The 25799-nt window shown below is 44.4% G+C and overlaps 1 protein-coding gene and 1 long non-coding RNA gene across 3 annotated transcripts in view; one reads left to right on the top strand and one right to left on the bottom strand.

The window, feature by feature from the left end:
- Positions 1-6248: 6248 nt before the first annotated feature.
- Positions 6249-10296, bottom strand: LOC144368069 (uncharacterized). Its single transcript, XR_013427810.1, has 3 exons — positions 10189-10296; positions 8887-9053; positions 6249-6310 (listed from the first exon to the last, which is right to left on the bottom strand). It is a non-coding gene; the product is annotated as an uncharacterized LOC144368069 (long non-coding RNA).
- Positions 10297-10371: 75 nt separating this feature from the next.
- Positions 10372-25799, top strand: part of C8b (complement C8 beta chain) — a 35484-nt gene continuing 20056 nt past the window's right edge. The window contains exons 1-5 of one of the 2 annotated variants that reach the window (XM_040288737.2): positions 10372-10564; positions 16418-16574; positions 22067-22208; positions 24255-24396; positions 25524-25656. In XM_040288737.2, coding sequence (XP_040144671.2) covers positions 10467-10564; positions 16418-16574; positions 22067-22208; positions 24255-24396; positions 25524-25656 — 672 coding nt within the window. In that variant the 5' untranslated portion in view covers positions 10372-10466. The remainder of the gene's footprint in view (positions 10565-16417; positions 16575-22066; positions 22209-24254; positions 24397-25523; positions 25657-25799) is intronic. The other variant, XM_005326021.4, reaches the window with a different exon arrangement.

The following is a 25799-nucleotide window of genomic DNA, read 5'->3' as shown; positions in this document are numbered from 1 at the left end:
TTCTCTCCTGGGTGCTAGGTACTGTGGAGGTGGTTTACACACATTCTCCTGAAGCCCTCCAGAATCCCAGAAAGAGAACATCATCTCTGTTTTGTATAAAAGGAAAGTGGACCACAGGGGCTGGGGTGTGGCTCAGTAGAGTGCCTGCCTCATACGTGTGATGCGCTGGGTTCGAACCTCAGCACCATATAAAAATAAATAAATAAACAAGACAAAGATATATGTCCATCTACAACTAAATACACACACACACACACACACACACACACACACACACATACACACTACAATTAAATATATATATATATGAACCACAGAACAGAGAGTCTACATCCCATGTCCAAGGTTATACAGTGACAGCTGGCAGCACCTGCACTAGAATACTAACTCCCTGAGTCTAAACCCTGTGTTTAAGAGCTGTGTGACCTTGGGCAGTGCTGTTTCTCATCTGCGACACAGCAGTTCATAATAATAATTCATGTTGTAGAAAGACTCAGAGAATAAATAAATCAAAATCAATAAAATAAGTCCAACCTATCAGGACAGCCATCAGGATTAAATGAGTTGATATGGGAAAGTGCTTTGTAAACGGCAATACACCATACAAATTATATTATTATTATTATTTCAAAAAATATGGCTGCCCCCATAAAATAAAACAGTGTGTGGCATATATTTATGACAACATGCCCCAGAAACAATTTCCATTCTGGCGGGTTGCCTCCCTATCATGTTATTAAAAGGTTAAGGGAAATGAACAACTGGGGATTAAGATTAGATCTTTCACACATGAAACCACAAAATCAATAGAGCCCCCGTAATCCATCTCGTGATATGAAGAAATATACTGAGGTGCCTGGAACAATTACTCAGGAAAATGTCAACAGGTATTGACAAGAAGCCTGGCAAGGCAGGGGTGGCTGAGGCTCGGCCACTGCCTCCCTCCAGCTAACACACATCCTGGCAAACAGAGACTCACCTGCTGAGAACTCAGGAGCAGGGAGGGAGCCCAGGAGCCAGGTACTTTTGATTTTCCAAGAGTTCTGCAAAATTTGATTCTGCAATTGGGTCAGAGCTGCAGCTTGGGGAAAAAATAGGAGGGCCCAGGCAAATACCATGGAGAGCGCACAATTACACCCATTTGTGGTGGTGGACCCTTCTTAAAATGGGCAATTATTATCCGTATACTGTGATGGTCATTGTCACTGTTTGGGAAATTATGGAGTATTTAAAGGATGCCAGCTATCTTCATGGACACCTGTGGGATTTTCAGGCCAAGGCTGAAATTTAAAAGCTGTGAATTCTCCCCCCCAGGATTTCTTTTTCCAACTCAATTAGCAAAGGATGTTCAGAGATCACAGAGGAGGACAGAAAGAAAAAAGAAATTCCTCATAACACAATGCCACTTCCTGAATGTGGTGACTGGTCTTCAGAGATGGCTTCCAAGGAGCCCTACCTCTGGGAAGCTTCCTCCCACATTGCCTTGGGCTCACCCTGTGACCTGCTTGGACCCCTGGAATGTGAGGGAAGTGAGGCACATCAATTCCTGGCTGGAGCCTAAGAGATTTAGCAGCTTCTGACTTTATACTCTTGGGATCCCTGAGCTGTCCTGTAAGATGTCCAGCTCTCCCATGGGACAGGCCATGTGGAGAGACCTTGTTGGAGTGTTTCCTTGGAGAAAAACAAGACCCCAGTCAACCTGCCCAAACCAGCTCTTAGCAGCTGTTAACTTCTAAACTGAGTCTACACACCCGTGTGTAGAAAGACCATTTGGGACATCCCAGCCCCAGCACAGAACATATATGACCATTTCAGCTGTGCCCAGCCTGACCTACAGAGTTGTGAGTAATAATATCAAAGCTGATGTTTTCAACCAGTGAGCTTTAGGGTAACCTCTTATGGCAATACCAGATAACAGAACCCCTGTGTGACACTGTGTAATATCAGTAAATTCTACCATTATGGGAATATTGACCCTGGAAGCTCTTCACTCCCTGGTTTGGAGCTTCACAAGCATGTGAAAACTTCCCCAGATTCCCCTACTCCAGACACCACCCCAGTAAAATAAGGAAAGTTCTCTGTTCATAGTTATCCAAGTCATAATTGTAGCTATGTGCCATTACTTCAGTTTATTTCCTCTATGAAACTGGGAACTCCATGAGGTCTGGGAACTAAGGGAATCATTTATTGCTGTATCATCCACTTTGGCAAGAGGTCTGGCCCAGCACACAGTGGACATTGGAAAATATTTTTTGAATGTATAAATGAATTGGTGCAAAGTTCATGTTGGTATATAGTTCAGATTATCAGAAGCATACAGATTGAGAAATTGTTCATTTTCTGGGCAAAGGAGTTTGAACTAGATCTTACAGTAAGTGAATGGACAGAGGAACAAAGTGGCTTAAACGTCACCATTTGGGACAGTTAATCCACAAACTCAATGCAACCACGTCAATTCCTCCAGTTGTAGTTTTACGGCATATTGCTGCGTAGAATTCCATTTTCCTCCTCTCACATTTCTAGCATACATAGATCTATTCAAAGTAGAAAATGAGTATTTCTAATATTATATATTTTTTTAAAAATCCAATTGCCTATATATGTTTAAAAATTTACTAAAATGTATCACCCTCGGTTGAATTTGAGATGTATTATCATCACTGTGCCAATGTCAACAAGCATCATGAGGTCAGTTAAATATTCAAAGATTTTTGAGAACCATAAAAGTGTTTAAAAGAAAATATAGGGTATCCTGCCTCCAATGTTCATCATGTAATAATTGTATATGGACAATAAGAACTGGTGATTGTCCTGTGAACCATCCATCTCACAGACCCAAGCACATGTCAATCCTGGAGATTCCATTACTCCACAGCCAATTGTGGGGAACTCCACTGACAGCATGATTTTCATCACTGTCATGGTCCACCTGTTTTCTTCTAGTGTTTCTTCTTTATCTCTTCTCATATGTACTCTTCAGTCCTTTCTGCCTAATACCATGGCTAATAATCAGAAACTAAACAGCGTGTCTACTCCAGGCCCTAAATCACTAGCACCAAGTCAAATTAAACCATAAGAGCTCTCTCTCCAGTCTTGCAAGTTGTATTGGTAAACATGGCTGAGTGACAGAGACTAACCTGCCCAGTGCTTTCCTCTCAGCACTCTGGACAACCCCTCACCTTGGAATACACCATTAACCTCTTGCATCTACCAGCTATTATATAGGCTCAGACTCAGAATCATTGTCATACTGATCAAATGCTCTTGGTATGCTTCCTGGGTTTTTTAAACTACGTTTTACACAGTGCCCTAAATCTATCTTTATTACTCTGTTTATAGTTCTATAACAAAATGCCAGAGGCTACATAATTTATGAAATAATGAGGTTTATTTGACTTAAAGTCTGGTGGCCAGGCAGTCCAAACAGTATGATGCTGGTATTCTGGCAAGGGCTCTAATGGCCCTCAGGCTGTGTCACAACATGGTGGAGACACAAAAAAGGCACTGGTTATTTGTAAAAGAGACCAAATATGTGGGCCAGCTTTACTTTATATGAGCCTGCTCTCAAAAAAAAAAAACAAAACAAAACAAAAACAAAAACAAAAAACAACTAACCCTCTTCTTGAGAGCAGCATTGGTCCCTTTAGTGGGCAGTTCCCCATGACCTAACACTCTTCCACAAGCCTCCACCTCTTAAACATTCTAACTCTCACCCCCAACATGGTAAGGACCATGCTCTCAACATATGAACTTTTAGGGGACACAGTCAAACCATATGAAGCCATGGCTCTATTCCTCCATATGTAGAGCCAGAGAGAAATTCTTATCTGCACTTCAAAGTCATGCACATAGAAGGAAACTCTGTCAGTCTACACGGAATTACATATCTGTTCCTTATATGCAGAGATCTCTGTAACATCCTTCCCATACCTGTCAATACAATTCAGACAGCATCCTTGATTGACAGTGAGCTTCCTCTGCCAAATAGACACCGCCTTTCCACCCCCACCAGAACTGCCTCGTGGACGCTGGCTACTGAGATGGCTGCAGTGAATGTGTGCCATGCTGTCCGGTAAGGGTTCAGGGAATGGTAAGAGGCCGTGTGAGTTTGTGTAATGCTCGCCAGAGGAGCAGAAAAATGCTGACTGTTGGTGGCTTGGCACAGCAGGACTTTCTCTCTTACTCATTCGTAGTCTGATCAGCCGAGGGTGGGGACAATTCTGCTCCATGCAGTCATGCTGGAACCTAGGTGGCCAGAGGTTCTGCTCTCTTCAACTCCATCTCTTGAGATCAACCTGGGTGTTTACATCAAGGGAGCAGATGAGAAAAGAGGGGTGGTAGGATTGCACTTTGGAGATTTTTAAAGTGGCCATAAATAAAGTGACACACATCACTTCTTCCTATATTCCATTGACAGACTTCAGTCACAGGTGCACATACAATTGCAAGCAGGTTGTGGGGTGGGGGGAGCTGGGAAATGTACTGAAGCCTCAGGAAGGGGATGTGGGGTCCACATGCAGCTAGTCTCTTGGCCACAAAAACTGAGACTCTTTCTAATATTTAACTGGCACTATTTTTCCTTCTCCCCTGACTTCATATTTTCCTAACAGAAATAGAGCCATCTCCTTTTCTCATTTGGATCTCATTTTCCCTGAGATTTTCCTCCATGATCATGTTGCTCTACCCACTGCATTTCTTTCTGGGACAGTTCGGAATACAGTGGTGATTATTTTCACACCAGGGATAAGGAGTTCCAATATGCATGACCACCTCCAGGGATGTAGTTATCCCGCTGAGCATCTGCTGGGAGCTCTTAAGTCAGGGGCCCCAGACCCCAAGAGAAAACCTCCAGTGAATATTTCCAAAATCAGGGGTTCCCAGGCATGGAGGAAGACTCCTGGAGCAACAGGAGGGGGTGGAGCCTGTGCTCTGGGATCGGGGAAGGTGAGCCCGGAAGACAGGAGCTCACCTGTGCCCTCATCCACAGGTCTGTGGGTGATAAAGGAGGAGATGTTTGTGTTCCAGAGTGGCACTGCTCAGCACGGCTGCCAGACTCAGCCCTGGGGACTTAATACACCTTCCTGAACACAGAACCATAACCTCCTTGTAATAACCCCACCTCTGTGCAGAGCTGCAGAGTTTCCAAAGCCCTTACAGACAGCACAAGGTGGACGCTGTCCCCGCACTCTGCATCTGTCCCTGCTAATACTGCCCCAATTCAGACTCTCATGTTCTCTCTGCAGACTGCTATAACAGCCTCCTAACAGGTCTCTCTGCTCCAATTTGCCTTCCCCCAATCCACTGTCTACACTGTAGCAAGAGTAATCTCTCTGGCAAAGTGCTCCTTCCTGCCCCTGCTAATACCAGCACTTAGGATAAAATCTCTGCCCATCAGCCCTGCCTGCCTCTTGATGGCATTTCTTTCCACAAGACATGATGGGCACTGCTCTAGCACCCCTGGATGGCTGTGGTTCCCTACAGACCCTGTGTGACTTCTCACCTCTGGGGCTCTGCCCTGTCTCCATGGAGTGCCACAAACATCCCCTTTGCACTACTAACTCCTCCTCAACCCATATCAGCCCACTTCTGGAACACACACTTACACTCACACTCACACTTGGTGGTCACCCCACGGTACTGTGCAGACCTCCATGACTGTACTCAGCACACTGTACCACCATGGAGTAGTACTGTGTGGCCCCCTCACTGGGTTATCAGCACTCACAGGGAAGGTCTATCACACACTTCTCTGACCCCAGTCACCTAGCACTGTACCTAGCATCTACAAGATGCTCAATAAAAGATCCTTGAGGCATTATTTCAACAAGCATGGAACAGCAACTAAGGAAATGATTGCTCAGAGAGATGAAGGAGTTTATCCATGATATAAACTGATAAATAGGAGAAATAAAATGCTAATCTTGGTCTTTCTTATTTCCCAAACAATCTAAGACTGTTCTACACTTCCTTCAAAGGGAAAACAGATGATTTTGTGAGCTGGAAACATGATAGCTCTTGAGGTAATATTTTGTTTTGTTTTCATTTTATTCAAATGCCGCATGCTTTTGAGCATTTGAGGACAGCTATTGACTTTTTTTTTCTCAGAAAAATGCACACATACACCAAATTTTGCCTGCAACATAAAAGTTCATTAATGGTATGTTAGTCAGAATAGTAGCTGTGGTTGCAGTAACACATAAACCATAAAATATCAATGACAGAGCACCACAAACATTTAATTCTTACTCACATGTCTTTTGTGGATCAACAGGGGCTCTCCTCCACGGGGTGACTCAGGGAAGTAAACTGCCTGTAACATAAGACACATGTTTCCAAATCACCAGGACAGAAAGGAGGAACAGAAATAGAGAAGCCAGAATGACTTTTAGCTGCTTCAGCATGACAGTGACATGTGACTGTGATACATTGCACAGTGCCCATAGATTCCCTCCAGCCTATGTGCACAGCCCTAGGGACTTAAGGTGACTCTGCCTTTCCTCCTATCATCAGGTATGAGCTACTTCATCTCTTCAGGAGGGGTGTGGCTATTACATGGGCCAATGGAACATTTGGAAACAATGCAGGCTGAGGCTGGGAAAGTGGGGTGCAATGGCAGGTGGGGGTTGTCCTTTCTTGCTACCCTGGGAACCATGAGGTCCACCTGAGTTTGTCTGTTTGGAGACAATGTGACCCAGTCACCTCATGACTTCACTCAACATGACTTCACTTCAACCCTGCACCAGCATCTCTGGAGGACACAGTGAGTCACCATGCAGGTGAGTAAGGCTGACACTCCCAGATCCCCCAGTCCCTGCCCACCTACCTGCCTAGGGAACCCAGGCAAAAGCAGCAGACCTATCTAGCTTACCCTCAATCTGCTTGATGACCCCAAGAATTGTAGGCTGATAAATGATTATTGCTTTAAGCTATTGCATTTTGTGATTACTTGTTACTTTGCAAAATCTAACGCATGCAGAAGTGGGTTCTAGAAGTAGAGGAGTACACAGCAAAACCCTGGCACGTGGCCTTGGCTCTGGAACTGGGTGGAGGCTGGAAAGTCAGTTATCCAAGGTTGGAAAACTACGAATGATAGAGTTAGCATTTTGAAATTCTATACAGAGTTTAAAGGCTTCAAGACAGATGGTCCCTTTTTAAATCTCCCTCACCATCAGTGACAAGAGCTACGGCCTTTGTAAAAGATGCTAAATCAGAGGAAGGCCGTGGAGTCCTCTTTGTGTTAGACTAAGTCAGGGCCAGCACTCTTTTAAGAGCAGAGTAAGACCTGACCCCCTCTAAGAGCAAGGGGAAGCCTCAGAATTTGAAAAAAGCAGAGTTTGGGGGTCAGAAAAAAAAAAACTGTATCTAGCATAAATTTGCTGATGACCAGTGTGGAGCAGAGGTAGACGCCCATCCCAGAGACATGGAAGATGATCTTTAGTCTCTTGGCTTATTGTCAATATCAAACAAGATGATGAATGGGAAGGCTGGTAAGTGGCTAAACTTGTCGATGAAAACTAAGTGCATTATGATCCCTGCAGCCTGAGGCCACCATCCGCTGGCATCATCTCAGGCGAACCATACCTGAAGCCACCAGGAGCCCTGTGAGGTTAAAATTCCAGGAGACCTTTTGGAGCCTGGAACAAAAGAACTCCAGGGGAGTCAATTGGGAAAGATTTCTTGGGCAAGTAACATTGGTATAAACCCCATATGAAGAGTGCCATTGAGCCAGGTGGCATGTCTTCTGAGCAGAAGAAACATGTGCCAAAGTCAAGGTAGGAAAACACATTTTATCCATGCAGTTGCCCTCCGTGAGGACAAATACTACTTAAGGAGCTCAGCGTGAGAAGGCCCAATGGGAGGCGCCTCTTTTAAGGGTTCGGCTTCTCTTCAATGGAGGCCGACATGGAGGGAACAGGGATATTTCTTGAAACTCAATTTTCTGCTTGTTTACAAATGATTAACTACTACAATCAATGATGTCAAAGTTCAGGTCAGCGGCATCCTTTGGGACATGGTGAGACAGTGCCTTGTGCTTGAGCTAATGACAACTTGGCACAGTGTCGGGGGGAGGTTCTGCAGCAGGACTGTGTTCTGTGTTTGGGGCACAGTGAATGTGAGGGGACTATTGTCCTCTCTGGTTTCTCCTCTCCCTCCCTGCTCTTCCTCTGAGCATGTCCTTCCCCAGCCCACCTGCTCTGGCAGACACTGCAGGGCTGGGCCACGAGGGAAGAGGCCTAGTACTTGAGAGTACCCCAACTCACGTCAGAAATGAGGTGCAGAGCCTTGTGTTTTATACATTCAGACCTCAAAACAACCTTATGAAGTGGGTGTGAATGAATTATGACCCCCACCCCATTGTGCAGATGAGAAAACACAATCTTGGAGAAATTACGTAAATTGTTGAAGGGCATCAGATCCTTTCTGTAGCCCACGCCTTGTATGTCACCTCTTCCCTCTAGGGTTTGTCACCGACACCTGCAGTACCAACAGCAGCGGGATGGTCAACCCTCAGGCGGATTCAGCCCTTTCTGGGGGCAGGCTGCTTTTGTCAATGCGGGTCAGTGCTGTCTATACTTGACTTTGTTGATCCTGGAGAGTCAGAAAGGTACTTTTTAAAAAAATTATTCATTGGTTCTTTTTAGTGATTTGTTACAGTAGAATTCATTTTGGTACAATTATATAAGCATGGACTATATCATATTCTAGTTAGGATCCCATTACTTGAATGTACGTGATGGTGGGATTCCCTGTGAGGTTTCCATCTCTGTATGTAGGAAAATCATGTCAGATTCATTCCACCGTCTTTCCTTTTCCTATCCCCTCTCCCTCCATTTCCCATTGTCTAATCTACTGAACTCTCAGAGAGGTCATTGGAGAACCACATACCTTTGCAGGTCACCTCTGAGTTTGCACCACGCTTCTCTCCTGCCACAGTCTCATGGCCCTTCCCGTGGGCAGGCGATATCTTGTCCACACCCAAATCAGGGCTGACCCTCTGTGCCAGCAGGGTCTCAGATATGAAAATAGCCAGGCCACATGTGGTTGTAGGAAATCTAGAAAGAATTTATAGAGGTGTGAGGTGAATATTTGCATGGATGATATCATTTCACAAAAAAAAAAAAATGTGCTTCAATGTGATGTTTTCCTTTGTGTCAGTTTAATGGTGAGAGATGGCAGGCCAGCCTTAGAACTACCCAGAACAACAACAAGATGAGGTAGAAGCCCTCAGCCAGGCTCAGACAAAACCAGCTTGATTCAGGATCTATGAGGGGCACCTACTTAGCATGCTTGGTCTCAGAGGAAGGAAAGCGAGAGTCCACTGATGCGGGAGAGGTGACAATGAAACGCAGAGCTGTCTACTATCATTTGTGCTCTTTAAAGTCCCTGCAAATATTAGAAGAATGTTAAATCTATTTATATTAATTATCTGCTCCTCTTCCCCACAAGGGCAGGAAGCCACCTATTTCTCCCCAAATATAATGAAATTCTGCATAAAGTACATAACAACAGTAACAGATATTTGGATAATTATCCTCTTATGATTAGCATTCCTACAAAGTGTATTTTCTGCAACATTTTCATATTTACTTTATCTCATCTGATTCTCCAACTCTGAGAGATTGGTAGGCATCGCTCTTCCAATTTTTATATGAGGAAACAGAATCAATCAATAAAGTGTCAGCTAACTTATAGAGAAAGTACATAGTATGTGCCAGACATTGTTCATGGTTTTTTGAATATCTAGATTTATTTAATCTTTATTACAACGCTGTGAAATGAGTACTATTATTGTTCCTGTTTTGTAGATGAATAAACTTAGGCCCAGAGAGGATTAGTAATTTACCCTGGGTCACATGGCTAATGGATCAAACAGAAAGAATTTGAACTCAGATGGATGGACTCTAAAGCCTGGTTCAAAATCACACAGCTGAAAAGAGGTGAAACTAGGATTCAAACCTGGGCCCATCTAACTCCAAATCCTGTGTCTACTTGGGAAGAGTAGTTCATGTCTGGATGCTCACATGGGCCTGTTGTAAGCCCTTTCCATCCACTAACTTATTTAATCCTCAACATTTAGCAGTTGAAGAATCAGAGCCACAGAAGTAAAGGAACTTGGTTAGTAAGCTAGCAAGTGGCAGAGAGAGCGTTCACTCCCAGGCAGTTTGAACCGAGAGCCATGATTCTTACCAGTTCACTAACAGCCTCTCTCCCCTGCAGCTCACCCAAACCTGGTCACACAGGAATAAAAACCAAATTGCTGGTCAGTGCAGTTTTGCATCCTTTGCCTGGTGTGAGTGTCACAAGACAGTTTCTATCTGTGCAAAGTCTGGAGTTTCCAGGCACTGGTAGCCCTGTTTACTCTGCTGAGCTGTTTGCTCTGTGGGGACAAAAGTTGACAGTGGTGACAGTGCCATTCACTGTGTGGCTTTCCATGCATCTGGGAGCCTTTCTGGATCTCCTGTCACATGAAGAAAAGGAAGACAGAGGCCTGGGCCTGGAGGGCACTGGCAGAGATGTCTCTTCTCTGTGTTGCCCTGGGTGGTCTCAGTTTGCCTGGCTCTAGGTAAGTGATGGTTATGCATGCCGGAACCCAGAGCAGGGGACACACAGCTTCATAATGCTGAGCTGAGCGACTCTTTTTTGCCGCGTGTCTCTGGGCTGAGGAGCATCCCTTGAAGCAATTTGCATGCTTCTCATAAAATAGTATCAATGATTCCCTTCAAATTATTGTGGAACCAAGTAACTGGCTTCAACAAAGGTTCCTGTTGAGAAAGTGACATGTTTAAATGTATTTTGTCATGCTAAGAAGAATGGGGTACTTGTTCTATATTCTGAACAAAGCTTTGGTCTGACTCTGTAGGCAAAAAAGGTTTGCTGAATGTGGAAAAGGGAGTGAATTCATCTGAATGATTTTAACCTATGAGAGTGACCCACTGGACCTGTTTACAGACCCAGTCTTTGGGTTGTCAGCTCCCCACCCCCTACCTCTCTTGCTCTCTCTTACACACTCCAGACATTTCCAGCTGTTAAATGCTAACTGATTTATTTCATTAGTAGAATTCGGGAGCTCAAACTTGGGCTGCCGTGAAAGAGGACCCCGTGGTTTGGCAATTTGAGGACCCTCCTAGTTCAGGAGAAGCCCCTGTCATGAGATACTGAAGCACTCAGGACCCCAGACCTCCTCGTGAGCACTCCTACAGACAGAGATCTGTTAATGCCATTCCTTTTACTTATTCCAAAGCGGTGACCTGAGCATGTGCCCTCATTTAGTGAGAGGAGTGCCAAGTCCCCCTGTTGGATACTCCCTCTGGATGAGCTCTGCTGCCTGCTCAGCCCCCGTTAGGCACCTCACCTGAGACCAGGACTGTGAGCCTTCACCACCCATTCATTGCACACTCAAATAGACTGTTGGAATGATCAAGGCTCACAGCTTGGCTAGCATGAACAGAGAAGCCTGCAGGACCCAAGGGATTGTACCTGGAGCAGGGCTCCTTGAGAAACCACTGTGACCTTACCTATACAGCCTTGGGCCCTGTGCACAGCCCCTTCTTGGGCTCCAAGGATATGAAGAGGAACACGATACAACAAACTCGTATCCCCTTGGAGAATGATAACACGTGAGCACTCACTCCCTGTCCTGCTGCAAGAGGTGGTAGAGGACCACACAGGAAACGAGAGGGAGTCACCAGCTCTACTGGGCATGGGGTCTGGAAAAGGGGACAGGTGTGCCAGGCAGAGGAACCGCATAAGCAGAGGCATGGAGGTGTGAGAGAGCCTGGCTTGTTCCTAGCATCCAAGTGTATTTCAGTAGCCGTGAGCACAGAGCAAGCTGGAGCAACAGGGGAGGGGGTGATGTAGGAATAAGCAGGGGTCTGACAGCAGGCAGAGTTGGGGGACACTGAGTGCCAGCTAAGGAGCTTGAACCTATGGTGTAGGCAGTGGGGAACTTAGTGAAGGGCAAAGCCATCAGAGTTATAATTAGGGAGGTTCACTCTAAGGTAGGGAATGGAGGTCTGAGGGGACAGTGCATGCTGGGAGTACTTACTGAACCTCACAGTGGTGTCACCAGGGGTGTTATTTCTTATTCGCTCTGTGTGGAAGAACAGACTGACCTCAGAGGAGGAGGGGTTCACCCATATGCAATGACCCCTTGCCTGGACCCAAGTTTAAGGTTCTCACCTTTACCTGTGGCTCCAACCCCGCAATCCTGGAACCAGTGTGTATTTGAATTTCAGACACCAAAGCAGAAAAAAAGGTAGTTAGTTCTGGAGCAGAAAATGCTCCCTCATTTTAGCTAAGAAATCTCCTTTATTTTAACTAAGAAAAATTTTCATTTTTATTTACCTTTGTAACCAGGCCACATGGTCATAAGACCCATTGATTATTGCTGATGGCCACTGTGCCAGGCAATTTCACACATGACCTCTCATCCCCACAGCTGCTCCAGGGAGGTGTTATTGTCCACAGTTTTACAGAGAAGAAAACCGAGGCCTAGAGAGATACGTTAGCGGTTCCAGGGTTACTCCCTAATGACACAGTAGAAAATGGATTCAAATCCAGTTTCAGGGGCATCAGTTTCCAGAGTCCCCATCTGCTCTCTGCATTATTCTACTGCTTACTCATGTACTTTCCCTCTCCACCTGCCTGGTGTAGCAGACTTACTGGACTCTCGTGTCAGCTCTCTATCTCTGGGCCATACATTTGTTGCCTTGAGATGTTGCTTTAAATTTTGTGTCTATAACAGCAAAGGACAGAGAGAAAAGAAATTGAAAACCTGCCACCCAGAAGCTGCCCACTTCTAGCAAAGAGGAAGGATGTTGTTTGCAAAGGGGATCCAGCAGCCCTAACAAATTGTGTGTGACAAGAAAGTTGTTGTGTCAGGGCATTTCTACAGAAAGCCAAAAGATATTGATGCACCCCCCTCCATATAAGCTGATGACTTGAAATTTACTGCTGACCTAATCCTGCTCTACTTGATGGATCCATCTTTATTTTGATCAGAGATGCCTGTTAGAAAGAGAGAGGGAGACCTGGGCCCAGTGAGATATGTCATAATGCTGGCAGTGGCATTCCAGGCACCCTGAGGAAAGGAAGACCCTTGCCAGCTCTTAAGTAAGGAGCACATGTTCAAGATATTTTTCAAGGGTGTTTATCATAGCATTTCTTGCATTTGCAAAAGCATTGAGAAATTATGAATGCTCCTCAAAAAGAAAAAGAATAAATTAAAAGCCATAGATGTCCCAAGATAGAATTCCCAGATAAAAGAAATAAAAGAAATGAAATAGGTCTTATAAATCACCCTGGAGAGGCCTCACAAAGGCATCGTGGATGGGCAGCAGCAAGTTGCAGAATCCCATGCACAATATGAGGTGAGCAAACCACAGCAATATTAATACAGAGTGGATATTTGTGAAAATATTTAAGACACTGAAAGGATCCACACACCAAATTTTCATAATGGCACTCTCCAAAGAAGAGAGAAAAAGAACCAGGGCGGGCTAGCACAAAACACAAGTATCCAATTTATAGGGATTTACATGTTAAAACAAAAGACTTAAAGCCAGGGTGCCAAAAAATTAGCAGCTGTCAATCTGGATGTGAGTACCTGGGTGGTTTTCATTCTGTTGTTTGTACTTCTGTAGGCATGTTTAAATTTTCAGAGTTATGTATATACAGAGGATTTTGAATAACCTAAGTCAAAGCAATTGGTTAAAATGTCCTTCCGGCTTGTTTCCAAAGACATTCACAAGGGTGAAAGGCAAGTGTAATCTTACTAAGGTCCCAACTGGACCCCTCCTTTATGGGGTTTTATTCCCAGGAATTAAAGACACGACTGAATGCTGTCTTTTCTTTCAGATTTGCATTTTGTAGCACTAACAAACCACATGCATCTTATCTAATGTAATTTACAAACATACTATTTATGCTGCTGATTACTTCATTATATTGCCACTCCATAATGAAAATTGGGTGCAAACATGAGAGATCTGGTGCTTATAACAACTCCTTACCCAGTTCCTTCTGTAAGTGATCATCTTGCCCATTAACAGGCTTTCAAATCTCAGGGAGGAAAATAATTGTGACTTTTAATAGCTAGTGTGTACGTTCCTTACTCACTCAGTCTTGACTGTGGCCCAGAGTTGGTTTGATAGTTGCAAAAAAACCCAATGTAACTGTTTTGTAGTTGAAATAGGAAGAGGGTACCCTGCAGAGCTGTCAAATACATACTTAAGAGAAGCCAAATCACAGACAATATTGTTTTGTCAAACGTGGGCAAATGAGTAGATAGGAGCCCATTCTGAGACCCCTCGCTGGCTGTGCAGCATCCAGCCTCCAGTAACCATTTTAAAGTATCCACCTGTGGTTTCCAGTAGTCTTTGACCTTTTGTTAAAGATCCAACTTTACTAGGCAATTGATTTTTGCTGGTCTCTGGGGCAGTCATGGAGATGGATTTCACTGTAGTTAATATTACCCTCCTTTTAGGGCTTTTGCCAAGTAAGAATGTATTGTTAATGACCTTGTCTGGAGTGACACCCTGTGTATGAGACAGAGAAAGTGTGATCCTCTCCCTAATGACTCAATCTTGGACACGGGAATGAGAGGTTGGAGGGGATGGCTGGAGTGGACGCTGGGCCCCTTTCCTTCCAGACAGCATGGGGCAACTGGCATAGCTCATGTGCAAGAGCCAAACAGACCACTGCTCACATTCCAACAACACAGCATACCAGCCTGCCACCGTCCCTCAGGGCCATTTCCCACATATGCCCAGGTGCCGGTGTTCTGTAGCTGCCTTCTAGCAGGATCGAGTGAGAGAGCCTGTGTGAAACACCTGGCCCAGCATGTGACATGCACGTCTTGACTGCCCAGCACATCTTTGTTGTTTTGGGTTTTTTTTTTTTCCCTGTCATCTTCTTTTCAGGTTTGAAAAGGAACACAAATTAGAAAGAATCTTATGATGTCATACTGTCTTTCACTTGGGAAGAAAAAAATCGTAAGGCGCCCATTATTACAGATGGGGCCATTGGAGGCTCAGGCAGAGTAATAACCCGTGTCCCGGTCTGTCCCAGGAACTCAACAAAAGCATTGCCTTATCTTCGCAATGTCCTTTAGGTCTTCTGTCATTCGACGGCTCTGCAGACATACTGTCTGTCTTCTGCCCCTTCATCCCCTGACTCACCTCCACAGGCTCCCGAGGACCTTGACTTGACAGCCAGTCCCCCCTGGCCTGCCTTGTACAGTGACCCTTAAGGCTTGTCCTCATTGGGTTGCCTCTCAAGAGCAGTCTCATCCTGTTTCACAGCTCCTCAGGATCAGATGCATCCTCTGGCACACATCTCCCCTCCTGAGTTCCCACCCCACAGAGGAGCCGTGTGCTGAATGTGTCTGTGGTGATGTTCCTTGAGAATCTGGAATTCCAGACACCTCTGCCATCTTCCCCTGAACTTCCCCTTTTCTCCTGCAATACCCCTCTGCCTACACACTCACCCTGGAAACCAGCATCAGCCTAAGCTCTTTCCTGTCTCGACTCCTCTGCCCCGTCCAATGATCCAGTACTTTCTACCCATTCCACCGGATACCTGTCCAGCCCACCCTCTCTCCCCGGCTGCTGCTGCAGCTCAGGTTCACACCACTCACTGGCATCCTCACCCGCCTCCTCACTGCAGCCCAGCTCTCCCTACCCCCACCCAGCCTGCACTGGTCCTCAATCGTGGCTCTGCCCACGGGCACTGCAGGCTCTGAAACCTTGCCTATAGGGTAAAGCTCCACAGAGCTAAGACATGCCACATGTGTCTTACTCTAAGACAAACTGAGTTCCAGAAGGCAGAATCTGTGTCCTATTTCTCTGTATCCCTCATAGCACAATACCCTGAATATTATTTGTTCTCTGCAAATATTTCTTAGACTGTTAGCATGAATTGGCACCTCAAAGACCTTCTAGTGCAAACCTCTCATTTTCAGGAGAGTAAAACAGAGACTTAGAGATGGAGAGTGAATTGCTGAGAATCACATCTAGCTATCTTCTGGGTACTTTAGAGTTTGTAAAGTGCTTTCCCATTCACTATCATTTTTATTCCAAGAAATAACATTATGAGGTAGACATGATTAACCCCATCATATAGATGAGAAAAGTAAAGGTTATACCAGTTGAAAATCCAGCCTGAGATCACCCAAGTGCTTAATGGACTGTCTTTTGATTCAAGTTCAGTACTCTTTTGTCCACAGCTAGCCATAATGTCAGGAATTTACTGCATGTTCAATAAATATTTATTGGATGAATTAGCCTATACTGGATAATCAACTAATAGCCTAGTACAGGTGAACAAATATATATTTACTGGGTGGATGGACAGATGGCTGGAGGTGTATGAATTCCCTTCTCTACTTAATGCTGTTCTTTTATAATGACTTTTTTAGAGGTGAAAGGTTGTGTCCCTTTGAGTCAAGTACAGTCAACAGGAGCCTTGCTAAGAGCAGACAGACGCGGAGTGTGGATGTCCCCGTGATGCCTATTGATTGTGAACTGTCCAGCTGGTCCTCTTGGACTGCCTGTGACCCCTGTCAGAAAAAAAGGGTAAGAGCCCAAGCCATGGGGAGGGTTAAGCTTTTTGGAGCCCTTGTCCACCACAAAACTGGCCGAGGAACCGCACTCGGTGCCTGGTACATAGTAGGTCCTCAGGAATGTTGGCTGATTGAGACCACGGGATTTTTCCCTTTGAGTTTTCAAGTGACAGCAATCAGAACCTTTCTTTGGTCCTTCCGTGTTTTCCAAACCCATCTGTCCTTGTAGATTCCTAGTTAGGCTTCCTGTCTCCAACCTGCTCTCTCCACCCATCTTTCATGGTGCAGCCAGAGAAAGCTAAGTCTAAAAACCATTCCAAGTCTACACCGTACCCTGAGGATCAGGACCCAACTAGTGTTAACCTAACCTGGCCTGTATCTCCATGCAGTATCTCCCGGGAACATGGGCATTCCTCCTACCATCCCACTCTCTGCTTCTTTCATGCTGCTTTCCCAGCCAAGAGTGGCACCCCCCCCCCCATGTCCTTCACTGGCAAGCACCTGCTCATCATTTGCAATTCTACTCAGGGCCGTCTCCTCGGAGAAGCCTTCCATGACTGCTCCTCGGTCTCACCTCCAGTTAGACAGAGCAACCTTTCCAAGCATCAGTAAGTCCCGTTACCCTGTGTCCTGGCACTTCTCACACTATGGTGTTCATTATTTACTTTCACTAAGCAGTAAACTTGTAAAGACGTATCCCATTCTGTGCCCCAAGTGTGCATTCCAGTGTCTGCAAACAGCTGCTTCCTAAGTATTTGTTGGAGCTCATTCTATTTTGTGACATCTTTGCAAGGCAGCAGAGATGGTTGCTATCCTTTTGGTTAGACTGACAGTTAAACAGAGCTTCATCAGGTAAGTGACTTGTTGGGGGTTCCCTAGTCGTCCACACAAACCTTGAATTCAGGCCACTGGATCCTCGTCTACGGTTCTCTCCCCCATGAAACCACAGTCTCTGCGGTGTTTGCCCTTCAGTCCCCCTTGTCCTAGGAGGATGGACGCAGGATCCCAGCTCTGAGAACAGAGGATGTTTCAGAGCGGAGAGAATGTCGCTATGTCCCTGGCTCGTTGGGAAACCAAGCCTGTCATGGATAGCACTCTAAAGAGGCTGTGGAAGTAGGCCCCAGAAAATTACGCAGTTAATTGGATCAATGGGGAGAGCCAGGCAGGATCATTCTGGTCCCAGAGAAGGTTTTCTTGCTGAAGTTATCAACATTGATCCAATTATCTGGATAATTGCTTCATCGGCTGCATAAACTAGGAAGACTCCGCATGAGCCAGCCGGCCAGAGCTCCGGCTTTTTTTTTACACTCCAAATTTGCTGCAGACTCCACCCCCACCACCACCCCCACCCCCGCCAGACCTCATTCCTAGCTGCAGGGTCACCAGCTGTGGGCTTGACAAAACCTCTCAGCCTGGTCTCGAGGGGTACTCCTTCCATCATTTCCACCCTCCTCAGACCCACTTGGCTTTCTGTGAGCAGGGTTTTCTTTCAGGCTTATTTTCAAATTGACATTTAATATTTGTACTTTTATGGAGTATCATAACTTGATGCATGTATGATAATCAAATCAGCGTAATTAGCATTTCCGTCTCCTCAGACATGATCATTTCTATGTGTTGATGTGTTGGGAATATTCAAACACTTCTCCCACCATTTTTTTTTTTGAACTGTAGAAGTAATTGTTGTAGATGACAATCACCTATTGTGCAACAGAACCTTAGAATTCCTTCCTCCCTCTGTGTTTTGTACCACGATCCGTCCTCTCTTATTCCCCTCTCCTCTACACTCTCCAGTCTTTACTCTACCCTCTATTTTTAGCTTCCACACATGAGTGAGAACATGTATCTGTCCTTCTGTGACTGGCTTATATCACCTAACCTAATGTCCTCCAGTTCCTTCTATGTTGCTGCAAATGGCAGGACTCCATCCTTTTGATGGCTTCATAATATCCCATTGTGATTTCACCACATTTTTGGAAATCCATTCATTTGTTGACAGACCTATTGGTAGATTCCTTATCTTGGCTATAGCGATGCAATCAATGTGAGTGTGCAAGTGTCTCTTTGATATAATGATTTCCTTTTCTTTAGCTATATATGAAATATTGGGATTGCTGGATCAGATGGTAATTTTTGAGGAACGTTCATGTTATTTTCCATAATGGCCATACTAATTTACATCCCCCCTCACCAACAGTGTCTAAGAGTTCTTCTTTTTCTGAATCCTTGCCATCTGTATATCATCATTTTAAAAATACTTATACAGATTATTTGCACATTTTGAAGTCTTTGGGTCTTTTTTTGTTGTTGAGTTGCTTTAGTCCCTTACATATTCTGGATATTAACCTCTTGTCGGATGAACAGGTTGCAAGTATTTTCTTCTGTTCCGTACTTTGTCTCTTTTGACGCTCTTGATTGTTTTCCCTTGCTGTGAAGAAGCTTCTGAGTTTGATATAAACCCATTTGTCTAGTTTTTCTTTGGTTATCTGTGCTTTTGAAGTCTTATTTTTAAAGAATTCCTTATCTATACCAGTGCCTTCAAGGGTTTCCCCTGTGTGTTTTCTAGTAATGTCATCATGGAGGGTCCTACTTTTAGGTCCTTGATCCTTTGTGAGTGGATTGTTGTGTATGGTGAGAGAGGGGAGTCTCTCATCATTCTTCTACAGATGTATATCCAGTTGCCTTGGCACCATTTTGTTAAAAAGACCCTTCTCTGGTGCACACTCTTGGTGCCTTCAGTTGACTGTGAGTATGTGGACTCATTTCCAGATTCTCTGCTCTGCTCTGTTGGTATATGTGTCTGTTTATGCCACACCCATGCTGTCTTGTTACTCTACCTTTATGGTGTGCTTTGAAGTCAGGTATTGTGAGGCTTCCGGCTTTGTTCTTTTCACTCAGGATTATTTTGGTTATCTGGGGTCTTTTGTGATGTGATATACATTTTGTCATGTTTTTCTAGTTCTTTAAAGATCATCATGGGCATTTTGATGGGGATTGCACTGAATCGCACTGAATCCGTAGGTCACTTTGGATAGCATGGACATTTTATCAGTATCAATTCTTCCAATCCAGGAACATGGGATGTTTTGTGTCCTCTCGTAATTTTGAATTTTGTATCTTTTTATAATATTTGTTATAGATATATTTTACTTCCTTGTTTAAATTTATTAGTAGGTATTTTATATTTTGTGGATAGTGGAATTGATTGATTTTAAATTTATTTTTCAGCCTCTTTGTTATGAGAGGATACAAATGCTACTGGTTTTTTGTATGTTGACCTGTAACCTGTAAGTTGATGAGTTTATCAGTTCCGACAGTGTTTTGGTAGAGACTTCAGGTTTTTCTAGATATAACATCATATCATCTGCAAACAGATCATTTGACTTCCTCCTTTCCAATTTTTATTTTTTTTCTTTTGTCTCATCCCTCTGGCTATGACTTCTAGTACTATGTTGAACAGGAATGGTGAAATTGGACATCTTGTTTTGTTCTAGTCTAGAAGAAATGCTTCTAGCTTTCTCCCACTTAGCATACTGTTAGCTGTGGGATTGTCACAAATGGCCGTTCTTGTGTTCAGGCCTATTCCTTTTGAGTGTCTGACTTGTTGAGATTTTTTTTTTTCTCTCACAAACTTCTTTGCAAGTCTTATCTCTCTCCTGACAGGTTCTGCCTTCCGGAAGGAAGTCCAATGGAGCATGGGTGAATGATTGTCCATATTTATTTTCTGGATTTCCATAGCCACAAGTACAGATGCCATATAAGTAACAATGAAGCCTTATTAATGTCATTGTGCAGAGAGGTGTTATGTTATGGTTTGGATATGAGGTCTCCCCCCAAAACTCATGTGTGAAACAATGTAAGAAAGTTTGGAGATGAAATGATGGGGTTATGAGAACCTTAACCCCATCTGTGAATTGTTCCCCTGATAGGGATTAACTGAATGGCAACTGTAGCCAGGTAGGGTGTGGCTGTAGGAAGTGGATCATCGGGAGACATACCTTTGGGGTTTATATTCTGTAAGTGGTGAGTTTAGTCTCTCTCTCTGCTTCATGGTGTGATATCTTGAGCTGCTTGCCTCCACCACACTCTTCTGCCATGATGTTCAGCCTCACCTTAAACTTCAAAGAATGGAGTTGGCCATCTGTGGACTGAGACCTTTTTCTCCTCTGATTGTTCTTGTCAGGTCTTTTAGTCACAGCAGTAAAAAGAAAGCTCGCTAAAACATGCTGCTCTCCTGGTTCACACCCCCCTTTTGTACACAATCTTGATTCCAACCAACATTTGGAAACCAGCCAAATCTGATAACTCTCTTCCTCTTTTAAGTCCATATTACGAGGTTGGTAAGATGATTTACCTGCCCCTGCCTTGTGTCCCTCCTGCTCTCCCACTCTCCCTCTGGCTCTCTTTTCTCCAGTCACAATGGATATTTGGCTCTGCTTTGTCTCTTGTTCGTGTGTTTTGTCTCTTGGCTTTGGTCCAGCTATTCCCTCATCCGGGTTGTTCTCCATCCTCACATCCACTCTCCGTGTCTGCCTGATACTCCTCCTGGAGTTTGCAGGAAAGAATCACGTTTCAGCCTGGATGTCACTTATTCTAGAAGCCCTCCACCAGCCTCTGAGTTTGCACAGGGGATTCCACATGAGCATAGAAAGCGCTCGGTATTCCCCCGTCATGTTGACATTGCACCGTGTTGTCACTGCTAGGGGCCGATCACCACCATCGTCATGGTGCCAAAGGCAGGTCAGGGGACATTGTTATGATTAAAAAGCAACCAACCAGCAAGCAAGGAAAAATGACATCTACCTTTTTAAACAAATAGGTCAATCAATATTTTTTGAATAAATGAGTAAGAAGGTTGACATAGAGCAAAATTGACTGCTAAAAATCATTAATAATAAAAGAAAAATAACTATAAGAAACTGAGTGCCTGCTATATATCAGACAAACATAATGAGATCAAAACTATGCATTAAGTTTAAACTCCATAACTGTACATTTAGGTAATTTATTATTCTCGGCTTACAGATGAGTAAATTGAGATCCACACAGATTAAGTTACTTGGCTGATACCACAACTAGAAAGTTCCAGCCAGTTGGGACTGTAAAGCACGTAACTTTTCATTTATAACATATTGATGCCTTAAGGAATAAATGAGTATACGTTAACCCACTTAAGTAATTAAACTGAGTTTATGTTGTGTTATTGAACTAGATTCGTGAATCCACTTACTAACTTTTGTCTCTAAAGCCTGTGCCTTTTCTAATTCAGCAAATCTTGAGAGATCACTGCAGAAACAGATTCAAGGCAAGGCACCCACCCTTAGAGAGTTCGAAGTCCAGTTGGAGGAAGACTCAGGTGAAGACATCCTTAGGGATACACAATAGGGGACATGCAAGGGCAGGGAGAGCAGTGAGGAGATGAGCTCACCTCCTGGCTGGGGACCCCTCTGCATACAGCCTCCCTCATCTTCTGAGGTCCCTGAGTCCTGCTCTTTTTTGCTACAGTACAGGCATGCCTATCTCCTCCAGCCTGCTCAGTTCCATGGGGAGCCGTGCGACTTCTCTGACAAGGAAGTTGAAGACTGTGTTACCAGCAGACCATGCAGAAGTCAAGTGCGATGCGAGGGCTTTGTGTGTGCACAGACTGGTACAAAAGGGCATGGGGGCAGGTGGGGAAATCTGGAGAAGGAGACGAAGGCTCATGATGATGGAGGGACAGGCTATGAGTAGTGCTCATGACCAGGGTCATGGGACAGGACAGGAGGACTTTTTGTCCTCCAATATCCAGTCTCCTTTTACATGGATTATTTCTTGAAAAAAAAATCCCTATAATGTAGATGTCATTATTATCCCAATTTTACAACCTATAAAATTGAGACTCAAAGAGCTGACTTGCCCAAGATCATCTTACCAAGCAGGTAAGAAGATCTAGAGCTGCAGTTAGAAATTGGGGGCTTCTATTTATATTCACTGAACTCAAAAGTATGAGTGCTAGAATGAGAAATCCTGGATGGGTCTTATTTTGACTTTGTGATCTAAGAAAGGTCACTCAACATTTTTGCACTTGGGTTCCGTCAATAGAAAAATTAAGGGAGATGCTAATACCTTACCAGTCTTTTATAAGCATACAGGGACATATTGGACATAAAATTCATAGATTGTCAGCTCTGCTAGCTCTCCCAGAGCCCTGAGGTTGGGCACAATGTGGCCAAACCTGAAACAATTAAGTTGGGTGACCAGCATTGCTTGTCTCTTAAAAGCATCTTTGGAGAGATAGGCCCAGTCACTTATATTTCTGCATCACCAAGTCCAAAATAATCCCCAACATGATATGATCAGTAAAAAAAAAAAAAAGTCCTGATTATTAGAAAGAAGGAAAGAAAATAAGCAGGACAGATGGACAAAAAGAAGGAAGCTACAAATGAGTATTAATTCACTGCAGAATTCAGTAAACACTTGTCATTCCAACTTAACTAATTTAATTCATTCAAATAAATATAGGTCTCCCTATTTCTCCAAGTCTCTGGCAATAATAAGGGCTGTTTGACCTAAATTATCTAGATGGGAGTTTCAACTCTCTATATTCACTATACCCAAGTGGTTTGTGCTTCAAGATCTTTCAAAAAAGAGATAGGGATTCTTAGAGCAATTTCGAGGGCTTATTGCCAATGCAAAATTCCATCTAATAAATCTGGTAGACTTTTTTACAGTGTATCTACGGACTCATTATGGCCAGTGTTCCATGATTCTGGCCAGAGTCATAATGGTTATTCGTGCAGGCTTTAGTTTAAATGCTTGTAAGAAAGATTTGAAGACCAGATTGTTATTTTTCTGCCTTTAACATCCCAAGAACATGGCTTGAAAATGACCTCATACATCTAAGGAAACAAGGCCACCTATCTATCTTATGGGCTTTATCTCGCAACGATATACAAATAAGAAAGGAAGTTAGGTCATGGGGAAAAAAATTTAAAGGAAGCAAAAGTGAGGTAATTTTTCACAGTCCAGATGGCATAAGGTGCTGAAGGTATCATAGATAGATAGGAGGAAGGAATTCATGATGGGACGGGTAAGAGTTCTAATCCTGCGGTAAATATTCAGTAGCAGTGTGGACTTTGCCCACAAAAAACACTAGCAGTAGTAATACTACCACTTTCTCCATACCTACCTGAGCCAACACTGTTTCATTTACTATTTCATTTAGAAAGAAGGAAAGAAAGACTGAACAACCTTATGGGATAGGCAGGATGACTTCTCCATTTCACAGGAGAGGAAACTGAGGCAAGGGAAGTTAAGGAGAGCAAGTGGATGTTTGCAAGACCTCTTCCCAGTCTCATGGGAAGGAGGCCCGTCTGCTCAGTCGGCTTCCCCTCTGGACACTTGGCCTCTGCTTCTCAGGCTCTTTCCCTGTTTCCACTTTCCCCTTACAGAGTGGTTCCAAGCAAATTCCCTCAGTGCTTTTCAAAGACAACTCTGACCTCTTTGGGGAAGGTGGTGGCAAGAAAGGAATAACTCATTAGTTATATTATTTTATTATAGTATGTTACATTATATTATAATTCATTACCAATCTGCCCTGGTACATGAGAACTCATCAAAACAGACATGAAAGTCCCAACCCTGTGTCTGGAAGCTGGTAGCACTTATCACTCAGCTGCCACATGATCACAGCAATCCTCTTTCTCCATCCCAGGGAGGTGTGTCAATCGCAGACTTCTTTGCAATGGGGACAATGACTGTGGAGACCAGTCAGATGAGGCAAACTGTAGAAGGATTTATAAAAAATGTCAGCACAAAATGGAACAATATTGGGCGATTGGCAGTCTGGCCAGTGGGTAAGTGATGGTCTTTTGACTCTGTAGATAGGAAGGCCCCAAATTAAATGGAAATCTGGAAAACAGAGAGGTAAGGGGCTGAAACCAACGGTTTCATGCTTTCCTTTCTGGAAGAAAAAATAAAAGGCTATCGTAAATGGGTGCCTGTGGCTGCTCTCTAGGGACATTTCTGAGTGGCTGCAGAAGCACATCCCATGAACAGACATGGGCCACAGGAGGTCCAGCTTAGCGATGCTGTACAAGGAGACCGCTTCAAGGCAGGGATGAACCTTTTCCTGACACCCATGATGTGACCGTGTCAGGCACTTTCTAACCTCGAGTCCCTCTGACAACTTGTCTGGTAGGTTTTCTCCATAGTCCTCAGCCTTGGCCAGGCTAGCAGAGAGCCTACTAAGTGGTTAGTGAGGGAATGGATTCCCAGGATGTGCCTGTAATCAGTGTGTTTCTGGGGATCTCTAAGATGGCCCAATCCTCAGGTGAGGTCAGAAGAGCCAGGTCACATAGGGCCAAACGGGTCTGGTACTCAACAAACCTTTTTTGTAGCTGCTGAATCTGTCGGTGGAAGGGTGAGTCCTTCTTATCACACACACCATTGTCATTGATGCATGATGGGACAGGGAACAGGGACTCTTAATGGAATTCTTGTCTCTAAACAAAAACCAGATCTCAGTTCCTCAGGGTTATGGTCAGGGAGACATTCTTCATTTGGGAGTGGTAGACTCCCCTCGGGACCACCTCATAAACTAGTTATTATGGTCCCCACTTCTCAGGTAAGGAAATTCGGGCTTTGCAAAGTTAAATAAGCTCCAGGGCCACCCAGCAAGAGGGCAGCAGAGTGGACATTCAAAGCCAGCGGTGGGGTCTAACCAGACCCTGTAGGAAGGGACGTGCCAGAGAAGGAGCAGAGCAGGCTGGAGGAGGAGCAAGTGTTTCCGAGCGGCTGGGAACTAGGCCATTCAGGTGCAGCTCAGGAGGCTGGATAGGAAACTGGAACTCGGGTTTGGCCAGGTATGGAGGACAGGCTTGTGGGCCTGAGGAGTCTTCTGTTTCCTTCAGGGAGGGTCTGCCTGTTCAGCTGTCTCAACCTGAAATCTAACCTTCCCAACCCTTCTTTGCCTTTCTTACAGGATAAATTTGTTCACCAACAGTTTGGAGGGCCCAGTTCTTGATCACAGGTATTACGCTGGTGGATGCACCCCACATTATATTCTGAACACCAATTTTAGGAAGCCCTACAACGTGGAAAGCTTCACCCCCCAGGTAAGGGATAGCCCGCGGGACAGTGAAGGAGCACTGGACCAGGACCTGGCAACCTCTAGCTGTGTGGCCTGGGACCTATCACTCTGTCTTTGAATTCGGTTTCTTCTTGTGTGAAATGGGTGGTCCCCACCTCAGGACACTGC

This window comes from Ictidomys tridecemlineatus, chromosome 11 (assembly GCF_052094955.1).
Source record: "Ictidomys tridecemlineatus isolate mIctTri1 chromosome 11, mIctTri1.hap1, whole genome shotgun sequence".
NCBI lineage: Eukaryota > Metazoa > Chordata > Mammalia > Rodentia > Sciuridae > Ictidomys > Ictidomys tridecemlineatus.
The sequence above is the reverse complement of the archived record's forward strand: the minus strand, read 5'-3'. Positions and strand labels throughout refer to the sequence as shown.